The sequence below is a fragment of the Chelonia mydas genome, chromosome 6, assembly GCF_015237465.2.
Source record: "Chelonia mydas isolate rCheMyd1 chromosome 6, rCheMyd1.pri.v2, whole genome shotgun sequence".
Lineage (NCBI taxonomy): Eukaryota > Metazoa > Chordata > Testudines > Cheloniidae > Chelonia > Chelonia mydas.
In genome coordinates, this window is record NC_051246.2 from 14,732,535 (window position 1) to 14,750,423 (window position 17,889).

Here is a 17,889-nt window from a genome sequence, read left to right on the forward strand (position 1 = left end):
CCCAGCGAGCCTGAGCAGACAAACAGCCCCATCTGCCTTTATGTGGTAATTACACTGGAGCCCCTGGCCCCCCTCCCCCCAGCCCCTTGTGGCACTGCCAAGCCATTCCTGTGGCACCAGCTCGCTCACCCTGTGCGGTGCCCTGAGGGGACAGGACTCGATGCTCTCACCCCAGCCTGCTGGCCTCCCCCGGCTGCAGGGGGGTGGGGGTGGGGAATCCCCACCGCTCCCTGGCATTGAGGGGTCTGCAGGTGCCACACTCTGCCCTTGGAGGCTGAGTCTCTGCTGGCACAAAGGGCCCAGCGCATTCGGGCAGCCCCAGTCTGGCCCCCCCCAGGCAGCTGCTCTAACCTGCCCTGCTGACATGTCAGCTCCCAACACCACAATCTGGGTCTTCGGCAGCCCGCCCAGCCTCCCGCCCTCAGCCCCCTGCAGCTCGTGGGCCTCAAGCCCGCGTCTGCAGGGATGGGGAGCTCTGCCAGGGAGGGGCGGCGTCGGGGTGATGCGCCATTCACCTGCTCTCCTCCCGTTGCTGTGGCCCCGGTGCACGGTGACCTCTTTGCTAATCACCTGTCTTCTCTCTTCCATGCGCTGGGAATGCGGCAGCAGGACTGAAGGTAAGATCATAGAGCCACAAGGTGAGACAGGACCGCAAGGGTCATCTAGTCTCGCCCCTGCCAAGACGCAGGATTTGTTGTGTCTAAGCCACCCGAGACAGATGGCTCCAGCCTCCTTCTGAAAACCTCCAGTGAAGGAGCTTCCTCGGCCGCCCTAGGCAGGTCTGTTCCATTGTCCTCCTGTTCTTACCGTTAGGAAGCTTTTCCTGAGATTTAATCTAAATCTGCTGCGTTGTAGTTTGAACCCATTTCCTCTTGTCCTGCCTCTGTGGCAAGAGAGAACAACTTTTCTCCATCTTGTTTATGACAGCATTTCAAGTGTTTGAAGACCGTTATCACGTCCCCTCTTAATCTCCTCTTTTCCGAACTACCCATACCCAGTTCCTTCAGCCTTCGCTCTTCTGACTCGCATTCCATCCCTTTGGTCATCTTTGTCGCTCGCTTCTGGGTCCTTTCCAGTTCTCTGCATCCTTTCTCTACATTGGTGACCAAAATTGGACACACGACTCCAGCTGAGGCCTAACCAGCGCCGAGGAGACCGGTACTGTCACCTCCCGAGACCTGCAGACTCTGCCTCTGTTAATGCAACCTACACTTGCATTTGCTTTTTTCTACAACAGCATCGCAGTGCTGGCTCATGCAGTGGTTGTGATCCACCACCACTCCCGGATCCTTCTCAGCAGCGCTGCTGCCAGGACCGTTTCCCCCCATTCTGTATCGGTGCATCTGGTTTTTCTTCCCTAAGTGCAGCACCTCACACTTGTCTATGTTGAATTTCGTTGTGTTGGCTGTAGCCCAGTTCTCCAATTTATCAAGATCCCTCTGAATTTTAGCTCTGTCTTCCGAAGTGTTGGTAACCCCCCCGTCCAGCTTTGTGTCATCTGCAGACGTGGTCAGTGTGCTCTCTGTACCTACATCCAGGTCAAAAACTACACCGGACCCCCGTGGGGAGCCCCGTGGAACCCCACTGGAGACCTCCCTCCAATCTGACATCATTCCGTTCAGAGTCACTCTTTGTCTGCCGTTGTTTAACCAATTTGTATCCACTTCACGGTAGTTCTGCCGAGCCCACGTTTCTCCAGCTTTCCTAGTAGAATGTCATGTCAACTGTGTCAAAGATCTGGACGCCGCCCCAGCCTGGGGGCAGTGGGAGGGCACGGAGGGGCTGAAGGTGCCAGCTGGGTAGCAGTGGGCGTTGGGACTCTTGCCGCGAGGTTCCTGTGCAGGCCGGGTCTCCTTGAACGCTGTATGTGCATCGCACGCATGCAGCCCCCCTTTGCCGGTCGCACGCCCGTTCACACCCATGCGCTTGTGCCCCAGCACGCACGGCCTAATGGCCCCCGGCTTTTTGCAGACGCATGGAGTTGGGACAGGGGCTGGTGGGGGGACACCCCACGATTGGCCCTGTCGGGGCCCTGCCAGCAGCTCTGGCGCCCAGGAATGAGGTGGCCCTAAAGGGAGCCCTTGTTTGTCCCCTGAACAGCACGCCGACAGCGCCGGGGCCCTCCTGGAGGCCGGGGCGCCCTTGCAGCCAACTGAGGGCAAGGGGGGCGCGGAGGAGGAGGAGGAGGAGGAGGAAGCAGCCATGGGGAAGGAGGAAGAGCAGGCCCTGGGGCAGGGCTCGCTGGAGGAGCTGGCTGTGAGTGACAGCAGTGAGAAGGAAGCCGGGCCGGAGGAGGAGGAGGAGGAGGGCCCGGTGGGCGAGGAGCAGGTAGCGGACTTTGCGAGCTTCCTGCTGGCGGCACTGCACGGCTGGCACTGTCGGGCCAACGCTTTGCTTTTCTCCCGGGGCCGCACGGTGAGGTGTCTCTCCAACCCCCTCTTGCATGCTGGCCTGGCGCATGGCTCGGGGCTGCCTGCCCCCCGCTCTCCTCTATCTCCACCTGCCGCCCTGCTTGGGGCAGGCTGATCAGCACCCCCGGCTGGATTGGAGCTTGAGCCCGTCTCTGCTATTAACCCTTCGCTGACCTGACGGAGTGGCTGCTGTGACTCCCAGCATGCTTTGCACCCACCCCATCTAACCCCACTCATGGCTGGGTCCCGAAGAGGCTGGCTGGCTGGAGTCTCTCCCGAGGGGAAGCCGGTCCAGTTCCCTTGGAGCGTGAAGGTGACGTGCAGCCGATCTGAACAGGGCCAGGTCTCCGCTGGGAGCTCTGACATCGGAACCCGTCTGGGGCTGGCCGGCGGATGTCGCTCCACAGCTCTGGTGCCGGAGCCAAGACCTCTAGGCTGGAGGCTGCTGGCGCTTGACCGGGTCGGAACTGGGCTGCTCTGGGGCTCTGAGGTTCTCGTCCCTCGGTGCAGGCACGGTGCCGCCAGGGCTGTCTGAGTCGCGGCCCAGCAGTGTAATGTGTCCCCTTTGCTGTGTTTCAGGGCAAGGGGACCAAGGGCAGCCAGGAGCCAGGGAGCCCTGAGAACTGTCACAGTGCAGAGACGGCCTCGGCCATCCTGGAGGTGAGTGAGAGACGGCCCCATGGGGATGAATGGGCCACACCTCCCATTATCCTTCACCAAGACCGGGGGGTTGGGCATTCAGACCCGAGGTCAGCGGGACCCCATTGGGCTGAGGGCTGCCCAGAACACCCCATCGGCACAGCTAAGGGGGGGTGGGCTGTTAGGCCGGGCACTGCACAGACACAGTCCTAGCCCCAAAGGGAGACGGGCACCTCCCTGCTCTCCTCTCTGTGCTGCTGAGGTCTCCCAGCAGGGCAGTGATGGAGCCAGGATAGACCGCAGGTGTCCTGAGTCTTGGCTCACTGAGTGCCCTGCCCACGCTGCCTTCATACCGGCAGCCTCCTGACGGATGAGCATTTGCGCTTCACTATAGCACCTTCCACCTGTGAATTTCTCAGCCCTCTGCAAGGGCCTGTTCACCCAGCGCCGCCCTGCCAGGTAGTTAAGACTCTTGTAAATTGGGAAACTGAGGCACAATGAGGTGGGATGATGCAGCGAGAGAGAAGCAGCACCAGGACCCAGTCATCTTCTTGTCCTCTGCTCTTACCACTGCTCACAGTGGCTCCCTAAACCTGGGGCTAGAACCCAGGAGTCCTGACTCCCAGCTCTGTGCTTTAACCACCAGACCCTATTCCCCTCCCAGAGCCAGGGATAGAACCCAGGAGTCCTGGCTCCCAGCCCCCTGCTCTAACCACCAGAGCCAGAGATGGAACCCGACTCCTAGTGCATCTCTTGCCACGAGCCAACATCCTTTTCACTGGCTGATGGGTGGGAGTTGCCAAGTCTGTCTCCAGCCAGCCTTCCCCTGCACCTCTGAAGGAAAAGACCCCTTCTTGGCTTCCTTCAATGGGGCATTGAAGGAAATCAAAAATGGTAACTTGATAACCAGTGAAAAGCAATTAACCCCGTTTTCACCCAATGGGAGATCAGCCTGTGGAACTCCATGCCACAGGAAGGTTGGGGGAGGCCCAGGAGCTGAGCAAGATGAGAAAAAAACATGGGACACTTCTATTGCGAGCAATATGCAGCGTGAGACAGCAGCGACTGCTCTGGACATTGAGGCATGAGATCTGTATGAGGGCCAATTATCCCCAGCTGCTGCTGCAGGGCTCCTACATGTGGCACGGGCCGGGGTCAGAGCTGGGGCACCGGACCGGCAACTCCCCTGTGCCTCAGGATCCGCAGGAATCCCGGGCTGCTTCCCGCCCTGGAGGAGAGGAGCCAGTACCCCAGGGACAATGTGTCAGGCGCTGGGTCAGGGTGGGCGGGCTGCTGTTTGGGGAAGCACACGCCTTCACTCTCCCTGCTGCCCCGCAGGCTGCCCCGGAGCTCAGTGAGCTGAACAAGGAAGAGCGCCCAGAGGAGCCCCCCGAGGTCACGCGCACCCCCAAGCCAGCCCTGCTGGCCCAGCAGAGGGAGATGGAGCAGGAGCGGAGCCTGGCTATGGCGGAGAACACAGAGGACCTCAAACCCCTCAGCAGCGAGGAGGAGGAGGAGGAGGAGGAGGAAGAGGAGGCCAGGGCGAGGAGCATTCTGCCCCCATCCGTGCTGGACCACGCCAGCCTCATCGCCGAGATGTTCACCAGCAGCTTCTCACGGCGCAGCAGCCTGGCGCTGGAGGAGGGCCGGCCCGGGGGCTTCCTGACGCCCCGGCTGGTCAGCCGGAGCAGCAGCGTGCTGAGCCTGGAGGGCAGCGAGAAGGGGCAGGGCCGCAGCAGCGCCGCCAACTCCCAGGGCCGCGTCTCGCCGCCGGGCTCCGCCCGCAGCGGGGCTGCTTCGCCCGGCCCCGCGGAGCCCGAGCGCACCCCCTGCCACAGGAAAGAGTCCATGCTCTCCCAGCGCGACCGGCTGCTGCTGGACAAGATCAAGAGCTACTACGAGTGCGCGGAGCACCGCGACGCCGGCTTCAGCATCCGGCGCCGGGAGAGCCTCTCCTACATCCCCAAGGGGCTGGTGAGGAACTCGGTCTGCCGCCTCAACAGCCTCCCACGGCCGGAGCAGCATGCCGACGCCAGGCGGGGAGCGGGCGGGATGGGGAGCGGCGGTCGGACAGCCGCCTGGGTGCTGGCGGGCGGCCCCACCGCTGGGCCCGGGGCCGAGCCCAGCGCCCCCGTCACCGAGGAGGAGTTCCGCCCGCCCGCTGAGATGGTCAAGGTGTGGGAGGGCATGGAGCAGCTGAGCGCCGGCCAGCCCTGCCCGGAGGGAGGCAGCGGGGAGGGCACAGCTGGCGGCGGCGCCGCCGCGTGGCCCCTGGGCAGGAGCCAGGAGAACGGCTTGGACCTGCATGAGCCGCTGCTCATCCCAGAGGACGAGGAGCTGAGCGCCATCGCAGAGGAGTCGGCCGGGCCCTCGCCCGAGAGCCGGTCCCCCACGGAGCGGGCGGGGCCCGCCAGGCTGGCCGGCCAGCTGCAGAGGCTGGCGCAGCAACTGGGCCACCCCGCCAAGCCGCCCCCCCGGGTCCCACCACTCTCGGAGGCCGAGCTGAGCGAGTGCCTGAAGAACAAGGTGTACCAGCTGGCACGCCAGTACAGCCTGCGCATCAGGAGCCGCCAGCCAGCCGGGCACAGGCGCTTTGCCGAGCTGGAGGAGCTGAGGAGCTGCGCAGCACCCCCGCCACGTGACGGGCACCAGGAGGTGAAGAGAAACACAGGTGGGTGCTCCCCTAGCCATGGGGCTGGGCAGGAGGGCTGGCACGGGGCAGGGAAGGCTCCCCGGGCGGTGGGGCCAGACAGGAGGGCTGGCACAGGGCAGGGAAGGCTCCCCGGGCAGTGGGGCTGGGCAGGAGGGCTGGCACAGGGCAGGGAAGGCTCCCTGGCCCGTGGGGCTGGGCGGGAGGGCTGGCATGGGGCAGGGAAGGCGGGCTGGCACGGGGCAGGGAAGGCTCCCTGGGCCGTGGGGCTGGGTAGGAGGGCTGGCACAGGGCAGGGAAGGCTTCTCGGGCAGTGGGGCCAGGCAGGAGGGCTGGCACAGGGCAGGGAAGGCTCTCTGGACGGTGGGGCAGGGCAGGCTTCCTGGGCAGTGGGGCCAGGCAGGAGGGCTGGCACAGGGCAGGGAAGGCTTTCCGGGTGGTGGGGCAGGGCAGGAGGGCTGGCACGGGGCAAGGAAGGCTCCCTGGGCCATGGGGCTGGGTAGGAGGGCTGGCACACGTCAGGGAAGGCAGGTGCCCCCGGCTCTGGCCCCTCTGCTCACCAGCGTGTGTGATTCCCCCAGGCCCGCGGAAGCCGGCGCTGTCTCTCGCGGCCTTCGAGCAGGTGGTACTGCCGGAGTACAGCCCCCGCACGCCGCTCTCAGCCGCCACCTCCTCGCAGGACAAGTCGCCCAAGCACTTCTCCTTCAGCCCCTCCTACCCCACCTCGCCCGGCACTGGCGCCTTGCCCGGCCCCTCGTCCTGCAGCCCGCTTAGCCCCATCATGGCGGAGACGTTCCCTTGGCCCGACGTGCGGGAGCTGCGCTCCAGGTACTCCATCGGCACGATCTTCCCCAGCCCGCGCCGGGCCCCCCCAGTCAACAGGAGCCAGTCGGCGCCAGAGAAGATGGTGGCAGAGCTGCCGGGAGGCGCCCCGGGGCAGGAGGGCTGGCGCGGGCTGGAGCAGAGCCCCGGGAGGGGCTGGCGCCCCGAGGAGAGCCCAGACACCAGCGCCCGGCAACGCCAGAGGAACCAGAGCGCTGGCTCGCTGCACATCACCGCAGAGGCCATGTTGGGCGACCAGCGGATCATCGTCCTGGAGAAGGTGCCGTGCGGCGGGGAGCCGCCCGCCCCCGAGGAGCCGCCCGATGCCGCCAGCTACGTGCAGATCCGCTCGCCCACCTCGCGGGAGAGGATCTCACTCAAGGCCGTGGCGGAGCGCTGCAAGGCCTACCAGGAGTCGGACGAGTACCGGCGGCGGGAGGAGGGCCCGGCCCCCGAGCCCAGCCGGGCCGCGGGCTGGGAGCAGGCAGCCACCGGCCAGCACGGCCGCGTGAGGAACCTGCGGGAGAAGTTCCAGACCCTGAACTCTGCCAACTGAGCGGGCTCCGCTTGCGGGTGAGCTCGCGGATGCCTGACCTGCCCGGCTAATGAAGGGGAGGCCGGACTCGTGTACATAGCAAGCGCCTTCCTCTCCTCCCCCTGGCAATGCCACCCGTCCCGATGGGACTAAACCCCCAGCACCGACTGGGCCATGGCCAGAGACCCGCTCTCCTCGGGGGCTCTGCGCTGGAACCTGGCTGGCAGGAGCAGCGGGCTCCAGAGGTCTGCCCGGCCCTGCCCGCTGTGGGGCTGATCCGTGGCAGCCCTGCAATGCCCTGCAGGCATGAGGGCCGGTGCTGCCGGCCAGTCCTGGAGGAGGAGGGTGAATTGCTCGCTGCCGTGCTGTGTGGAAGGGAGCGTGCTGTCCCCGGGTGCCCCACGCAGGGCGGCTGTATACAGTAGGGTCCTGTTGGCTGTACACACACTTCAGTGCAATAATCACACCTCTCGCCACCTGCCTGCCTCGTCATGTCTCCTGCAGCCTCTGCGCCGCTCTTCGGGGAGGGGAGGCAGCGCAGCCTGGGGGGCAGGTCCTGTCTCGCTGTGTGTGCAGCACCTGGCGTGCGGGGCCCCTGTATAGTCACTGCCCCCACGCGCCATGAGACCTGTCGGGCCACCCAGGCTGTGATCAGTGGGCATGCGGTAGGGTGGGTTCAGTGCCACCTCGGGGTGCTGCCAGACATCGCTCCAGAGCCACTCCTCTTTGCTGGGGGCCAGCGGGAGGGAGGGGCAGCTGAGCCCTGTCCTGCATATGGCAGCAGCTGGCGTAACCCAGGCTAACAGCGGCCTGCCCCGTTCTGCCCTCTCGTGGCTGCATGGCATGGAGAGGTTGGGCTCCCTTAGCCTGGGCCCTGAGTATACGCAGCCCCCAGTGGGGGTCCCACTCCACACGGAGCACTGAGCCGTCTCCGGCAGCGTGGCACCTGCCGGGATTTCGAAGGCGGAGTAGCGGCAGGGACCTCGGCCTGGCCTGTGCCACAGTGCCAGGTTGCTGGGCTGTCCCCTCCCCGTCCAGCACCGCATGGGGCCTTACGATCCAGGCCCCGAGCTCATCTCTGGGCAGGTGAATGCCCGGCAGCATCCAGGGCCAGGATGGAAGGGCCTCTCCGGCCCCAGGGAGGCCATGCCAGCGGGTCGGGGGGCCCTCTGGCTGCCTGGAGCCCGGGGTGGGTCTAGCTAGTGGTGCCACTGCCCCGACCCTGACCTGCCACTGTGGGATGGGGGTTGGCAAAGAACCCGCACCGTGGGCAGCGCTGTTTGGGCCCGAGCCTGGGACGGGGGTGATGGAAGTGGTTCTGTGTTCTTTGGAGGGGGGACACTAGGCACCAGGCCCTGCAGCCCTGTGGTTTGAAGGGTTAATGCATGGAGGGGAGAAGGCAGAAGCAGCTGTAGAGGATGGGGGGAGGCAGAGCCAGCTGGGCTGAGGGCTCCCCACCCAGGGCAGGTGGCTCCACAGGAGCCCAGAACCTCCCACAGGCTCCAGCACCTTCCCTGGCTCCCACGGCCCCGATTCCCCAGGCCCTTTTTGGAGGGGAGCCCCTCCTGGGCTGCCCCCTCCCACCCTGAGTGTCAGGGCCCCCATCCATCTGTCTGTCCAGCCAGGCAAGGGGCGGTGTCCTGGGGCTGATTCGCCCTCCTCTCCCCCACACTCCCTGCCTCTCAGCACTGTGTGTTGCACCCCAAGGGCTGGGGGCACAGCAGCCCCGGCGAGGGGGGGAGGTGCGCTCTCCATGGGGCGATGCCCTGGGAGGCACTCACTCAGGCTCTGAGGTTGGCACAGGCTGTGCAGGGCAGCTCTGGCTTCTTCCCGTGCCAGCGCTCCCCACTGGGAGCTGGGGTGGGAGCCCAGGGCTGGGACACCCAGGCAGCGGGGGGCACTGGGAGTTCCCCTCCTCTAGGGGGCGTCACTCTTGGATAGGGCCTGGGAAGGGTGCGGGGCCAGGGCTTGTCCTGGGAGACCTGATTCTGCACCCCTGGGGAGGGGCCAGTGCCCCTTTGCTCCGTGGGTGCCCAGCGAGGTTCCCACCCTGAGATGGACACCGTACCCCTTACAGCTCCCATGGCAGGGATGCCGAGCACCCCCACCTGCCCGTAGCCTGATGGCTGGTTGTAGTGGTGCCCCCCTCCACTGGGTGCTCATGTGCTGAGCCCAGCTATGGCAAGGGGGCAGTGCCATCCCCCTCTCAGGCTGCCTTGCTAGGCCGCGTCTCCAGCAGAGCCAGGCCCAAGCTGGGTTTGGGGAGCTCAGCTCAGCGGGCTGCAGCACAACGGGGGCTCCTGCCTCCTCCCCACAGTGTGACACGGGCCCCCTCCACAGCCCTGCCATCGCCCACCGCGTGCCCGGTGCTGCACTCTCCTGTGGGGGGTGGAAGTGGGGTAAAGGGGGCAGGGCAGTGCACGGGGCAGTGTGTGGGGAAGGGGGGGTTGGGTATGGGGTAGGGCAGTGTGGCGTGCATAGTGGTCCCCTGGCCACAGCAATGCAGCATTGTCCTCTGTGCATTATTCCTGGGGGTGTGCCCCCCGCAGCCCCCTGCTTGCCAGTGGCTGACCCAAACGTGCCAGGGGCACAGTAAGGAATATCTGCGGCCCACCCTGCAGCTCCAGGTTCTGTGGGCGGTGGGGCGCCCGGAGCTGGGATCACACCTCGCTGTCCATCCCCACCCTGCCGTGGGTACTGGATGAGCATAAACCAGCCTGGGCCGAAGGCTGGGCGCTGCCTGCCTGGACTCTACCCAACAAGGGCCTGCCACTGCCTGTGAGCCGGGGCAGGGCCAGCCCCTGAGCTGGGCTAAAGCAGCAAGTCCCATGTGATCTTTGGGTGACTCCCCACTTTGCCTGCCTGCCGGTGGACCCAGCAATGGAAAATTCAGTGATTCAAAACCACCTACTCCTCTCCCTCAAATATATCGCTGACCGCCCGCCCCACACCTCTCTGGTACATCGTTGACCACCCACTGATATATCACTGTACAAACACCCCAGCCCCAAATCTATCACGGTGAAAATGCCCCCAATCGATCATTGTGCAGCTGCCACATGCCCCCAGATACAGCACCGTACGAATGCCCCACTCCCCCATATCACACTGCAAATGCACCCCTAAAACTTCACTGTACAAATGCCACATGTCCCCCAATATCTAACTGTACAAACCCCCAACCCCCACTATGTTACTGTGCAAACAACCTTGTCCTGATCTATCACTGTGCAAATGCACCCCCAAAACTTCATTGTACAAATGCCCCCACCCTCAATATATCACTGTGAAACCATCCCAATATATCACTGTATACATGCCTCGCATCCCCTCACTGTATCACTGTGCAAACGTCTCATTCCCTGACACCTCACTGCAAATGCCCCAGCCTCGATATAGCACTGTGCAAATACCCCAATGTATCATTATGCAAATGCCACTCCCTGATATTGTACAAACACCCCCAATAGATCACTGTGCAAATACCCACTGCATGCCCCCACTATCACTGTACAAATGCCCCATATCCCTGATATGGCACTGTATTAACACCCCCGATATATCACCTTGCAAACACTCTCCACTGTATCACTGTACAACTGCAACATGCCACCCCCCACCGCTATCTCACTGTGCAAACACCGCAGACCCCAAGAGATCCCTGTACAAATGCAACATTCCCCCCCCACACCCCCAGTATAGCACTGTAGCAATGCCCCTCCCGATAGATCACTGTGCAAAGACTACAAGCTCCCCCGATAGCTTGCACCACAAATGCCACACCCTCCTGATATAGCAGTGTGAAAAAGCCCCCTGTCCCCCCCCCCCCCCCCGATACATCATTGTACGAACATCCATGGCCCCCAGGTATATCACTGTGCAAATGCCACACACCTCCCCCAATAGATCACTGGACAAATATCCCATGTCCCTGATATATCACCGTGAAAACGCAACCCCCCACCGCACATATCATTATACAAACACCCCCAAGAGATCACTGACAAAGGCCACACTCCTGCTGGTGAGTGTGTGCTGAGCCCTGGAGGACAGGAGTCTGTTACAGCTGCTCCCTGCACAGCCCTGGCGCTTTACTGGAAACCCCTGGTTCTGTCTCCAGAGTGGCAGCAGCCGGCACCCTCCATGATGGCTGCCGGCCCAGTTCTGTCCATGGCAGGGAAGTTATTGCTCATCTTGGCCTTTGTGTTTCAGCCCTTCTGCCTGGAACTGTCACCAACCATCACGCACATGCCTGGCTAGCTAAAGGCCTTTTATGGCGCCCATCACCATTGTAACTGGGTGCCTCGCCGTCTTTAATGAGCATCTCACCTCTGCGGGGCTGCGATCCCCGTGGTACAGGTGGGGAGCTGGGACATGGAGACGTCCGGCTTGGCTCCATGGAACTTGCACTGGGGTGTTTAGCTGGCGCCAGCCCTGCGGGGTCTGCATGGGCATAGGCACAAGTCGCCGGGGCGCTGGCGAAATCACCCCCCTGTGAGCATGTCTGCACCACGAACCAATGTGTGGTGGCCCCCCAACATGGCCCAGGGGAGATGGGGACTCAAGTCCCTGCCTCGTTGCAACCTCCCTGTGGAACCGCAGGGCACGGCCATGCTGCAGCTGGAGAGGGGATTGGGGCACAGGTGTGCCTCCCTGTGCCAGCTTTCATCTCACTCGTGGGGCAATGGGGTGGCCCTGGGGACCCTGGCTAGGTACGTGCCGCCAGCCCTTTGCTGCTGTTTGAGCACAATGGGGTGGAGCAGATGAAGCTGGCGTTACAGAGCTAGGTCCAAGTGAGACGCCATAAGCATATCCGGGCAGTAATCACACCTGCCCGTGTAGTGCAGAAATACCCCACATCACCTGCCCGGGCCACGCTGGCCGGCAGCCTGCGCCAGAGCAGGGAACAGGGCCCAGGTCTTCCAGCACCTCAGCCCTTGCCACGCTGCAGCATCCCCTCACCCCAAAGGAGGTGCCAAGTGCCGAGCGCAGAGGCCTGGGTGTTAGGGGTGCGGAGCCTGGCAGGGAGGGCGGGCGGCCTGCTTCTAGCTGCTTTCTAACAGGGCCTTAGGGAGCTGCCCCAGGTGAAGCTCTTCGGGCACCTACAGATGCAGAGCTGCACCTAGGGGCTTTTCAAATCCCCACTCGGCATCTCTCTGTAACTGTAGGCACCTAAAACCCTTCATAAAATCGGACCAAGAGCCTAAATCCCCTTGGCTTTCCCAGAGACTTGGGCTCCCAAGTCACTTACCTGCTTTGGGAAACATTCCCCTTGGGCCTCTCAAAAGTCCCCTCCTCTGTGCGCTGCTTTCCCCGCCCCGGTTGTTGCTGGCTGGCTGCGGCAGCACCGCTCAGCCCACGCTCCCTTGCCAGCCATCGCACGGGAGGTTGTTATTGCAGATGCTCTTCCGCAGCAGCAGGGCTCCCTGCAGGTTCGGCCGGGATCCCCACTGCTCGGTACGGAAATGGCCTTCCACGGACCCCTAGGAACGTAGGGCGGCTTGGGCCCTCTAGTCCTGCCCCTGTGCTGAGGCAGAACCCCAGCCCAGCCCTGATGGGCGTCTGTCCACCCAGTTTTTAAAACCTCCACAACCTGCCTGGGTAACCTGCTCCAGGGCCTAATATGAAACCTGTCTCTTCTGTGCCGCAAATTAACCTCATTCCTTCCCATGGCGGCACGTGAACCCCTGGGTGGGGGAGGCTAGCCCCCTGTCCTGCCCCCTTCTGCCTGAGGCCCCACCCCTACTGGGCTCCCACCACCCCCGCTCTCGCCCACCAGGGCCAGAGGAACCCTGAGCCCCACCCCATGGCCAGAGGAGCCCTGGCTGGCCTGGCCAAGCCGCCCCGTGCACAGGCCCGCCTACCCGAGCCGCCCCGAGCCCTGGCCACCCGGAGGAGCTCTGAGCCCTGCCGTGGCCCAGCCCAGGGAGCATTAACGGAGGTTTACGCCTCCATTACATGCCGCCCATGTTCCTCCTCTTACCCTTGGTGGCCATGGAGACCAGTTGATCCCTGTCCCCTTTATACCCACCTTTGACATCTCTGAAGCCTGTTCTCAGGTCCCCCCGCAACCTTCTCTTCTCTAGACTAAACACAGCCAGTCCTCAAAGCCTTCCCTCACAGGCCAGGGTTGCTAAACCTCAGACCATCTTTGTCGCTCTCCTCTAGATTCTCGGACTTTGTGCACGTCTCTCCACGCATGCTGCCCCAGGCAGGGCACAGGCCTCCAGCCAAGGCGGCCCCAGTGCTCTCGCTGACCCTTGCATGAAACCTGCTGGGTAAAATCGAAACAAGATGCCTCAGCCAGAGCGGGGTTTGGCTTATTTATTTCTTAGAAAAACCATTATTAAAATGCTTCTGCAGCACTGTCTGGAGGTTTAGCTCTTGCTATGCACAGTGGAAGTACGTGACAGCAGGTCGAACGCGGTGCCAGCCAGCGGGAATCAAGAACCAACTCGAGCAATGCGACCCCCTGCCCCTCGGCGAGCTGCTCTGGCTGTGCGCCCGTCTCCTGCACTCACTGGGGCTCCAGCCCCCCCCGCATGCATGTCTGCCCTGAGCCCACGCCCCACATCTGCGCGGGAGCGCTGTGCATGCTGGGAGAGCAGCCCTGTGGAGCGGAGATCCCACCAAGATGAATTCAGCCGGAAGGAGGAGAGGGCAGTAATGGTCCAGGTGTCAAATGGCCCCACGCTAGGTAAAACAGATGATTTCTGGGCAAATCCAGTGCTCCCAGGGGGAATCGGGTGTGTGTGTGGGGGTGGGGGCTCTGATGAGAAACAAAAGGTGTTTGAACCCAGCAACACACGGAAAGGGCTGGAGCCAAGACCTGCTGCACGGAGCCCTTCCAAAGGAGGGAGTGGTGGAGGAAACCACTCAGCCAAGGACAGCAAGCTGCATGGAAACACGGGCCAGGAGAAAATGCATGTGAAACACAGCACACCCCACGGCACTGACTGACCGCAGTGCCTGCCTGTGCCCAAGGCGATTTCCAACGCGGGGGTTAGGCCCCACTCTGGGTTTTCAGTCCCAGTGTGTGTAAATATAGCTACACCTCCCCGAGATACACACCTGCAGTTGGTCTAACTCCACATCCTGCAGGGTGGCTCGCCAAGGCTCTTTGGTTCTTGTGGGTGCCACTGAAAATACCCCATTCCCTGCCCCTGCTGCCTCTGCCAGCGACTTGAACTCGGGTGTTTCTTGGCTTAGAAACGGGGCAGCCGAGAGGGACAGCCCCAAAGACGAAAAGACAGGCTTTTGCAGCCTCAAGCTGCAGGGGGCCCCAGCTCAGTACCAGAGCTGCCAGCACTGCCGTACAGATCTCAGCACAGCCTCCAGCCCCGCTGCAGGGCAGGATCAAACCCCAGGGGACCAGGCGCAGCCTCATTCGGTGGGTGCCAGGGCTGATAAACACGGGGCTGACGTTGGCGTGAAGTGGGGGATCCTTTCCTGTTCTGCACCCAGGACATACCATATGTGCCGCCAGCCAGCCAGCGCCCCCTGCTCCAGCGCCATGTCCCAGTGTTTTGCTGAGCCAGGCTAGGGGGTCCGGAGGAGCTGATGGGAACCGTCCAGCGCTAGTGGGGTGGAGCTGGGCTCCGGCAGGCCTGGGGGGCAGCTTGCCCAGCGGGCTGTGGTGGAGGCATGAGGCCAGGCCCCGGTGTGGCTGGCTGCAGGGTGTGCCCTCCTCGAGAGCTGTGTACAACAGGGCCGGTGTGGGAGGCTGGAGGTGCTACGGCCCGCTACAGGGCGTGAACCTTGCCTTGGGCACAGCCTCCTGCCAGGGCCATTTCCCAGCTGCTCTGGTGCGATGTCGCCTCCTGCAGCGCTGCCCTGCCCAGCGCTGACAGCACGAGAGCCCTGGGTCAGCCTGCTGGACTCCCACAGCGCCTCGTGCCATCTGTGCGGAGGGCCCGGGGGGGATTAGACACTGCCCTCCCCCCCAATGCGGGGGCTCTGTGCTTGTCGTGACTGGGAAGGCTGCTCACACTGGCTGGGCTGAGTTGCCAGCCACTGACCCCCACGCCAAGCTCTGCTCTGGGGGGAGCCTTCTTGGCCCACGCCACAGACCCCCTAGCTCAGCCGGCCCCTGCTGGGGGCAGGGATCAGGGGTTGGGGGCTGGGAGCGCCTCCTTGGGGGCACGCGGGGGCACCGGCCTGGAGTTTTCGGGGCACGGTGCCTCAGCACATGGGGTTTGTTTTCCATTATTGCAGGTAAGGCACTTTCAGGACGGGACCCCCGCCAAGGGAGCGGTGCTGCTGCACGCACTGCACGTCCCCCAGAGCCGGTCCTGGCAGTGCACGTGGTGGTGTGTTTCCCTGCCTTCCGCCAGCAGCGCCGCCAGCCTGGGTTTAGGAAGCAGAGAGCCTCCCCTGGGCCGACCTTGCTGGGCATGAGGCCGACAGAGCATTCAGCAGGCGGCAACAGGGCAGGAGTTGGCCGCATCCTGGCACTGCATGGGAGGCAGGCGTCACAGCCCTGTGTCTCTGGGACCCAGGGGAGAAAGCACCTACTCTCTCGCCCAGCCTCCTCGCCTCCAGGGATGTGCCAGTGGGCATTCAGCCCCGTGGCACCGCTTGGCTGGCTGGAACGCAGGGCCCCCCGCTGCCACACACTGCAGGGTGCTCCCCAGCCCCCGGGCAGCAGCAAGGACACCGAGGGGAGGGCTGGGGGCTTTGGAGACGTTGGCTTTTCGGGGGCCCGGCCCAGCCCACAGGGGAGAGCACAGGAACCACAAGGTCAGGGACAGAAACAGGACCCAGGCCAAGAACGGCCCGAGCCCAGGCAAAGCCTGAGCCAGTACAACAGAGTCTACACGTGGGAATTGTGAACTCACACATGCATGCACACACGCGGTCACATGAAATGCAGAAGTGTACACATATAAACAGACTCAGATGTGCAGACACACACTCACATGCACGCGCGCACACACTCAGATGCAGAATCATAACGATTCTCTTCCTCCCTAATTTAGGGCAAACGTTTGTTCTCGGCTGCGCATGGCTTGCCTGACAATGGGCTCTCTGTGGGTTGTGGCTTGGGAAGGTGTCGGGGGGGCGTCCGAGAGACAGCTCACGCGCGCCAGCCCACCTCACGCCCCCTGCTGGAAGGACCGGCAGACCTGCCCAGGAGCGTGTGACTGTCACCCCCTAGTGGCTGCAGGCAGCCCTGCCACAGCCGCGGCGCCCAGAGATGCGCCTATGTCTTGGGCCGTCATGGCACCTTGTCAGAGAGGCAGGTCGGGAAGCTTGCTGCCTCCATCCTGGCCTGGGCAGCGTGTCCCCAGCACTGCGTGGTCTCGCTCAGATGGTGCCTCCTCCGCCAGACACCCGTGTGGCTCGCCCCGGCCGTGGGCGATGCAACGCGTGTCCCACAGGACAGGGCCCCGCGCCGGCACGCCCAGCACTGGCCTTCAGCAGACGCCACGCCTCGGCCCTCACGGGGCTGGCTCGGTGCTGCGTGGGAGCAGAGCGGGGCATGGGGCTGTGCCCCGGCGCTGGAGGCGGGGCTGTGGTGTGAGCACCCGCGGCTGCTGCCGGAGGTGCATGGGGGTGGGGGTGGTGGCGGGGCCCAGCACGCCCGCAGACGCTCCCCCATGCGCAGTTCTTAGGCAGCTGAGTGGGCTGCCCTCAGCCACCTCTCGGGTTATTTCTTTTTGGGAAAGAAGCTAAATCTTTTCTCTTTGTCTTTCTTGGCCAGGATGACGTCCGGGGCGGTGCTGGAGGGCAGAGGCAGGCTCAGCGCCTTGGCTTTCACGCTTTGGGCTTCTATTATTGCTGTGCTGAGCCCCTGCAGCCATGTGTGCATCTCCTCCTGTCGGACAGAGACCAAGAGAGAGCGCCCCTCAGTCACCGCCCTGGGACAGCAGCTTCTGAGCCTCCAGCCCCCCTAGCGCTCACCCCAAAGAGCCCCACGCCTTACGGGGGGCAGGAGTCACCCCAGTGTCTAACCCAGCTTGACCTCTCACCCAGCATTCCTCCTCCAGGCGGGGGCCAATGCCACCATTGAGCACTGGTCATTATTACCTCAGTCAGCTCAGTGTCTTTCAAAGGTTCATTGGAACCCAAGCACTGGTAAACAGTACGGCTGGAGTGTTCTGAGGCGCCCACGGGAGTTGGGCACCCGACGGCCATTGCATTTCAAAGGGATTTGGGCCACTCATTCCCATGGGCTGTTTTGGACCTCCCAGCCTCTAAGGCCCAGCTTCTCAAAGTATTTAGACACCTAAATCAATGGGAATTGGGCATCTAAAGACCTAGGAGGATCTCACTCAGGGCTCGCTGTGTCCCAAACTCCAGCACTGCCCAATGGGGCAGGGAGCGAAGGAGAACGTCATATTCTCCTGCAGCTGCAGCCCCGTTGGGGTGGGGCAGTTAGGGAGGCAGAAGACAGCTACCCTTAGGGGGCCAGAATCCCAGGACTAGTCACCCGTATGGCAAGAAGCCCAGCAAAGGGGAAAGATGGGCTGCTGGGCTGATCCGATGCCCCGAGACAGATGCAGGGGAGCGATCAGACCTATTCAGAAATCGGAATGTCTGTCCCGGGGCAGAGTGCAATGTGGGGAGGTACCAGGAAAGCTGGATCAGCCCAGCTCGATGGAACGGAAAGTTCAGACATGTCTGAACAGTTCCATTCGCAAGACAGTTCCATGTTAGTCTGTGTCTGGCTGAGTTGATGCAGTGCATCATGGGAGTTGTCGTTCAGGTGTCTCATGCTGACGTTTCCCCCTATGGGCTGGGCTCCCAAGCCAGATTATTGCATCTGAAGAAGTGGGTTTTTTACCCACAGAAGCTTATGCCCAAATCAATCTGTTAGTCCTTAAGGTGCC

At 63.1% G+C, this 17,889-nt stretch overlaps 2 protein-coding genes across 18 annotated transcripts in view; one reads left to right on the forward strand and one right to left on the reverse strand.

Annotated features, from left to right (window-relative positions):
* The window catches only part of PLEKHG3 (pleckstrin homology and RhoGEF domain containing G3), a 45,554-nt gene extending 37,998 nt beyond the window's left edge, over positions 1-7,556 (forward strand). For 4 of the 12 annotated variants that reach the window (XM_043549067.1, XM_037899279.2, XM_037899277.2 and 1 more), the window contains 5 exons: positions 607-617; positions 2,101-2,415; positions 2,991-3,071; positions 4,389-5,721; positions 6,282-7,555. In XM_043549067.1, coding sequence (XP_043405002.1) covers positions 607-617; positions 2,101-2,415; positions 2,991-3,071; positions 4,389-5,721; positions 6,282-7,078 — 2,537 coding nt within the window. In that variant the 3' untranslated portion in view covers positions 7,079-7,555. Of the gene's footprint in view, positions 1-606; positions 618-2,100; positions 2,416-2,990; positions 3,072-4,388; positions 5,722-6,281 lie in introns of all 12 variants that reach the window. The other 8 variants (XM_037899282.2, XM_037899284.2, XM_037899283.2 and 5 more) reach the window with 6 other exon arrangements.
* Positions 7,557-13,175: 5,619 nt separating this feature from the next.
* The window catches only part of SPTB (spectrin beta, erythrocytic), a 136,507-nt gene continuing 131,793 nt past the window's right edge, over positions 13,176-17,889 (reverse strand). For 5 of the 6 annotated variants that reach the window (XM_037899292.2, XM_037899289.2, XM_037899291.2 and 2 more), the window contains one exon: positions 13,368-16,874. In XM_037899292.2, coding sequence (XP_037755220.1) covers positions 16,707-16,874 — 168 coding nt within the window. In that variant the 3' untranslated portion in view covers positions 13,368-16,706. Of the gene's footprint in view, positions 13,329-13,367; positions 16,875-17,889 lie in introns of those variants that run through there. The other variant, XM_037899293.2, reaches the window with a different exon arrangement.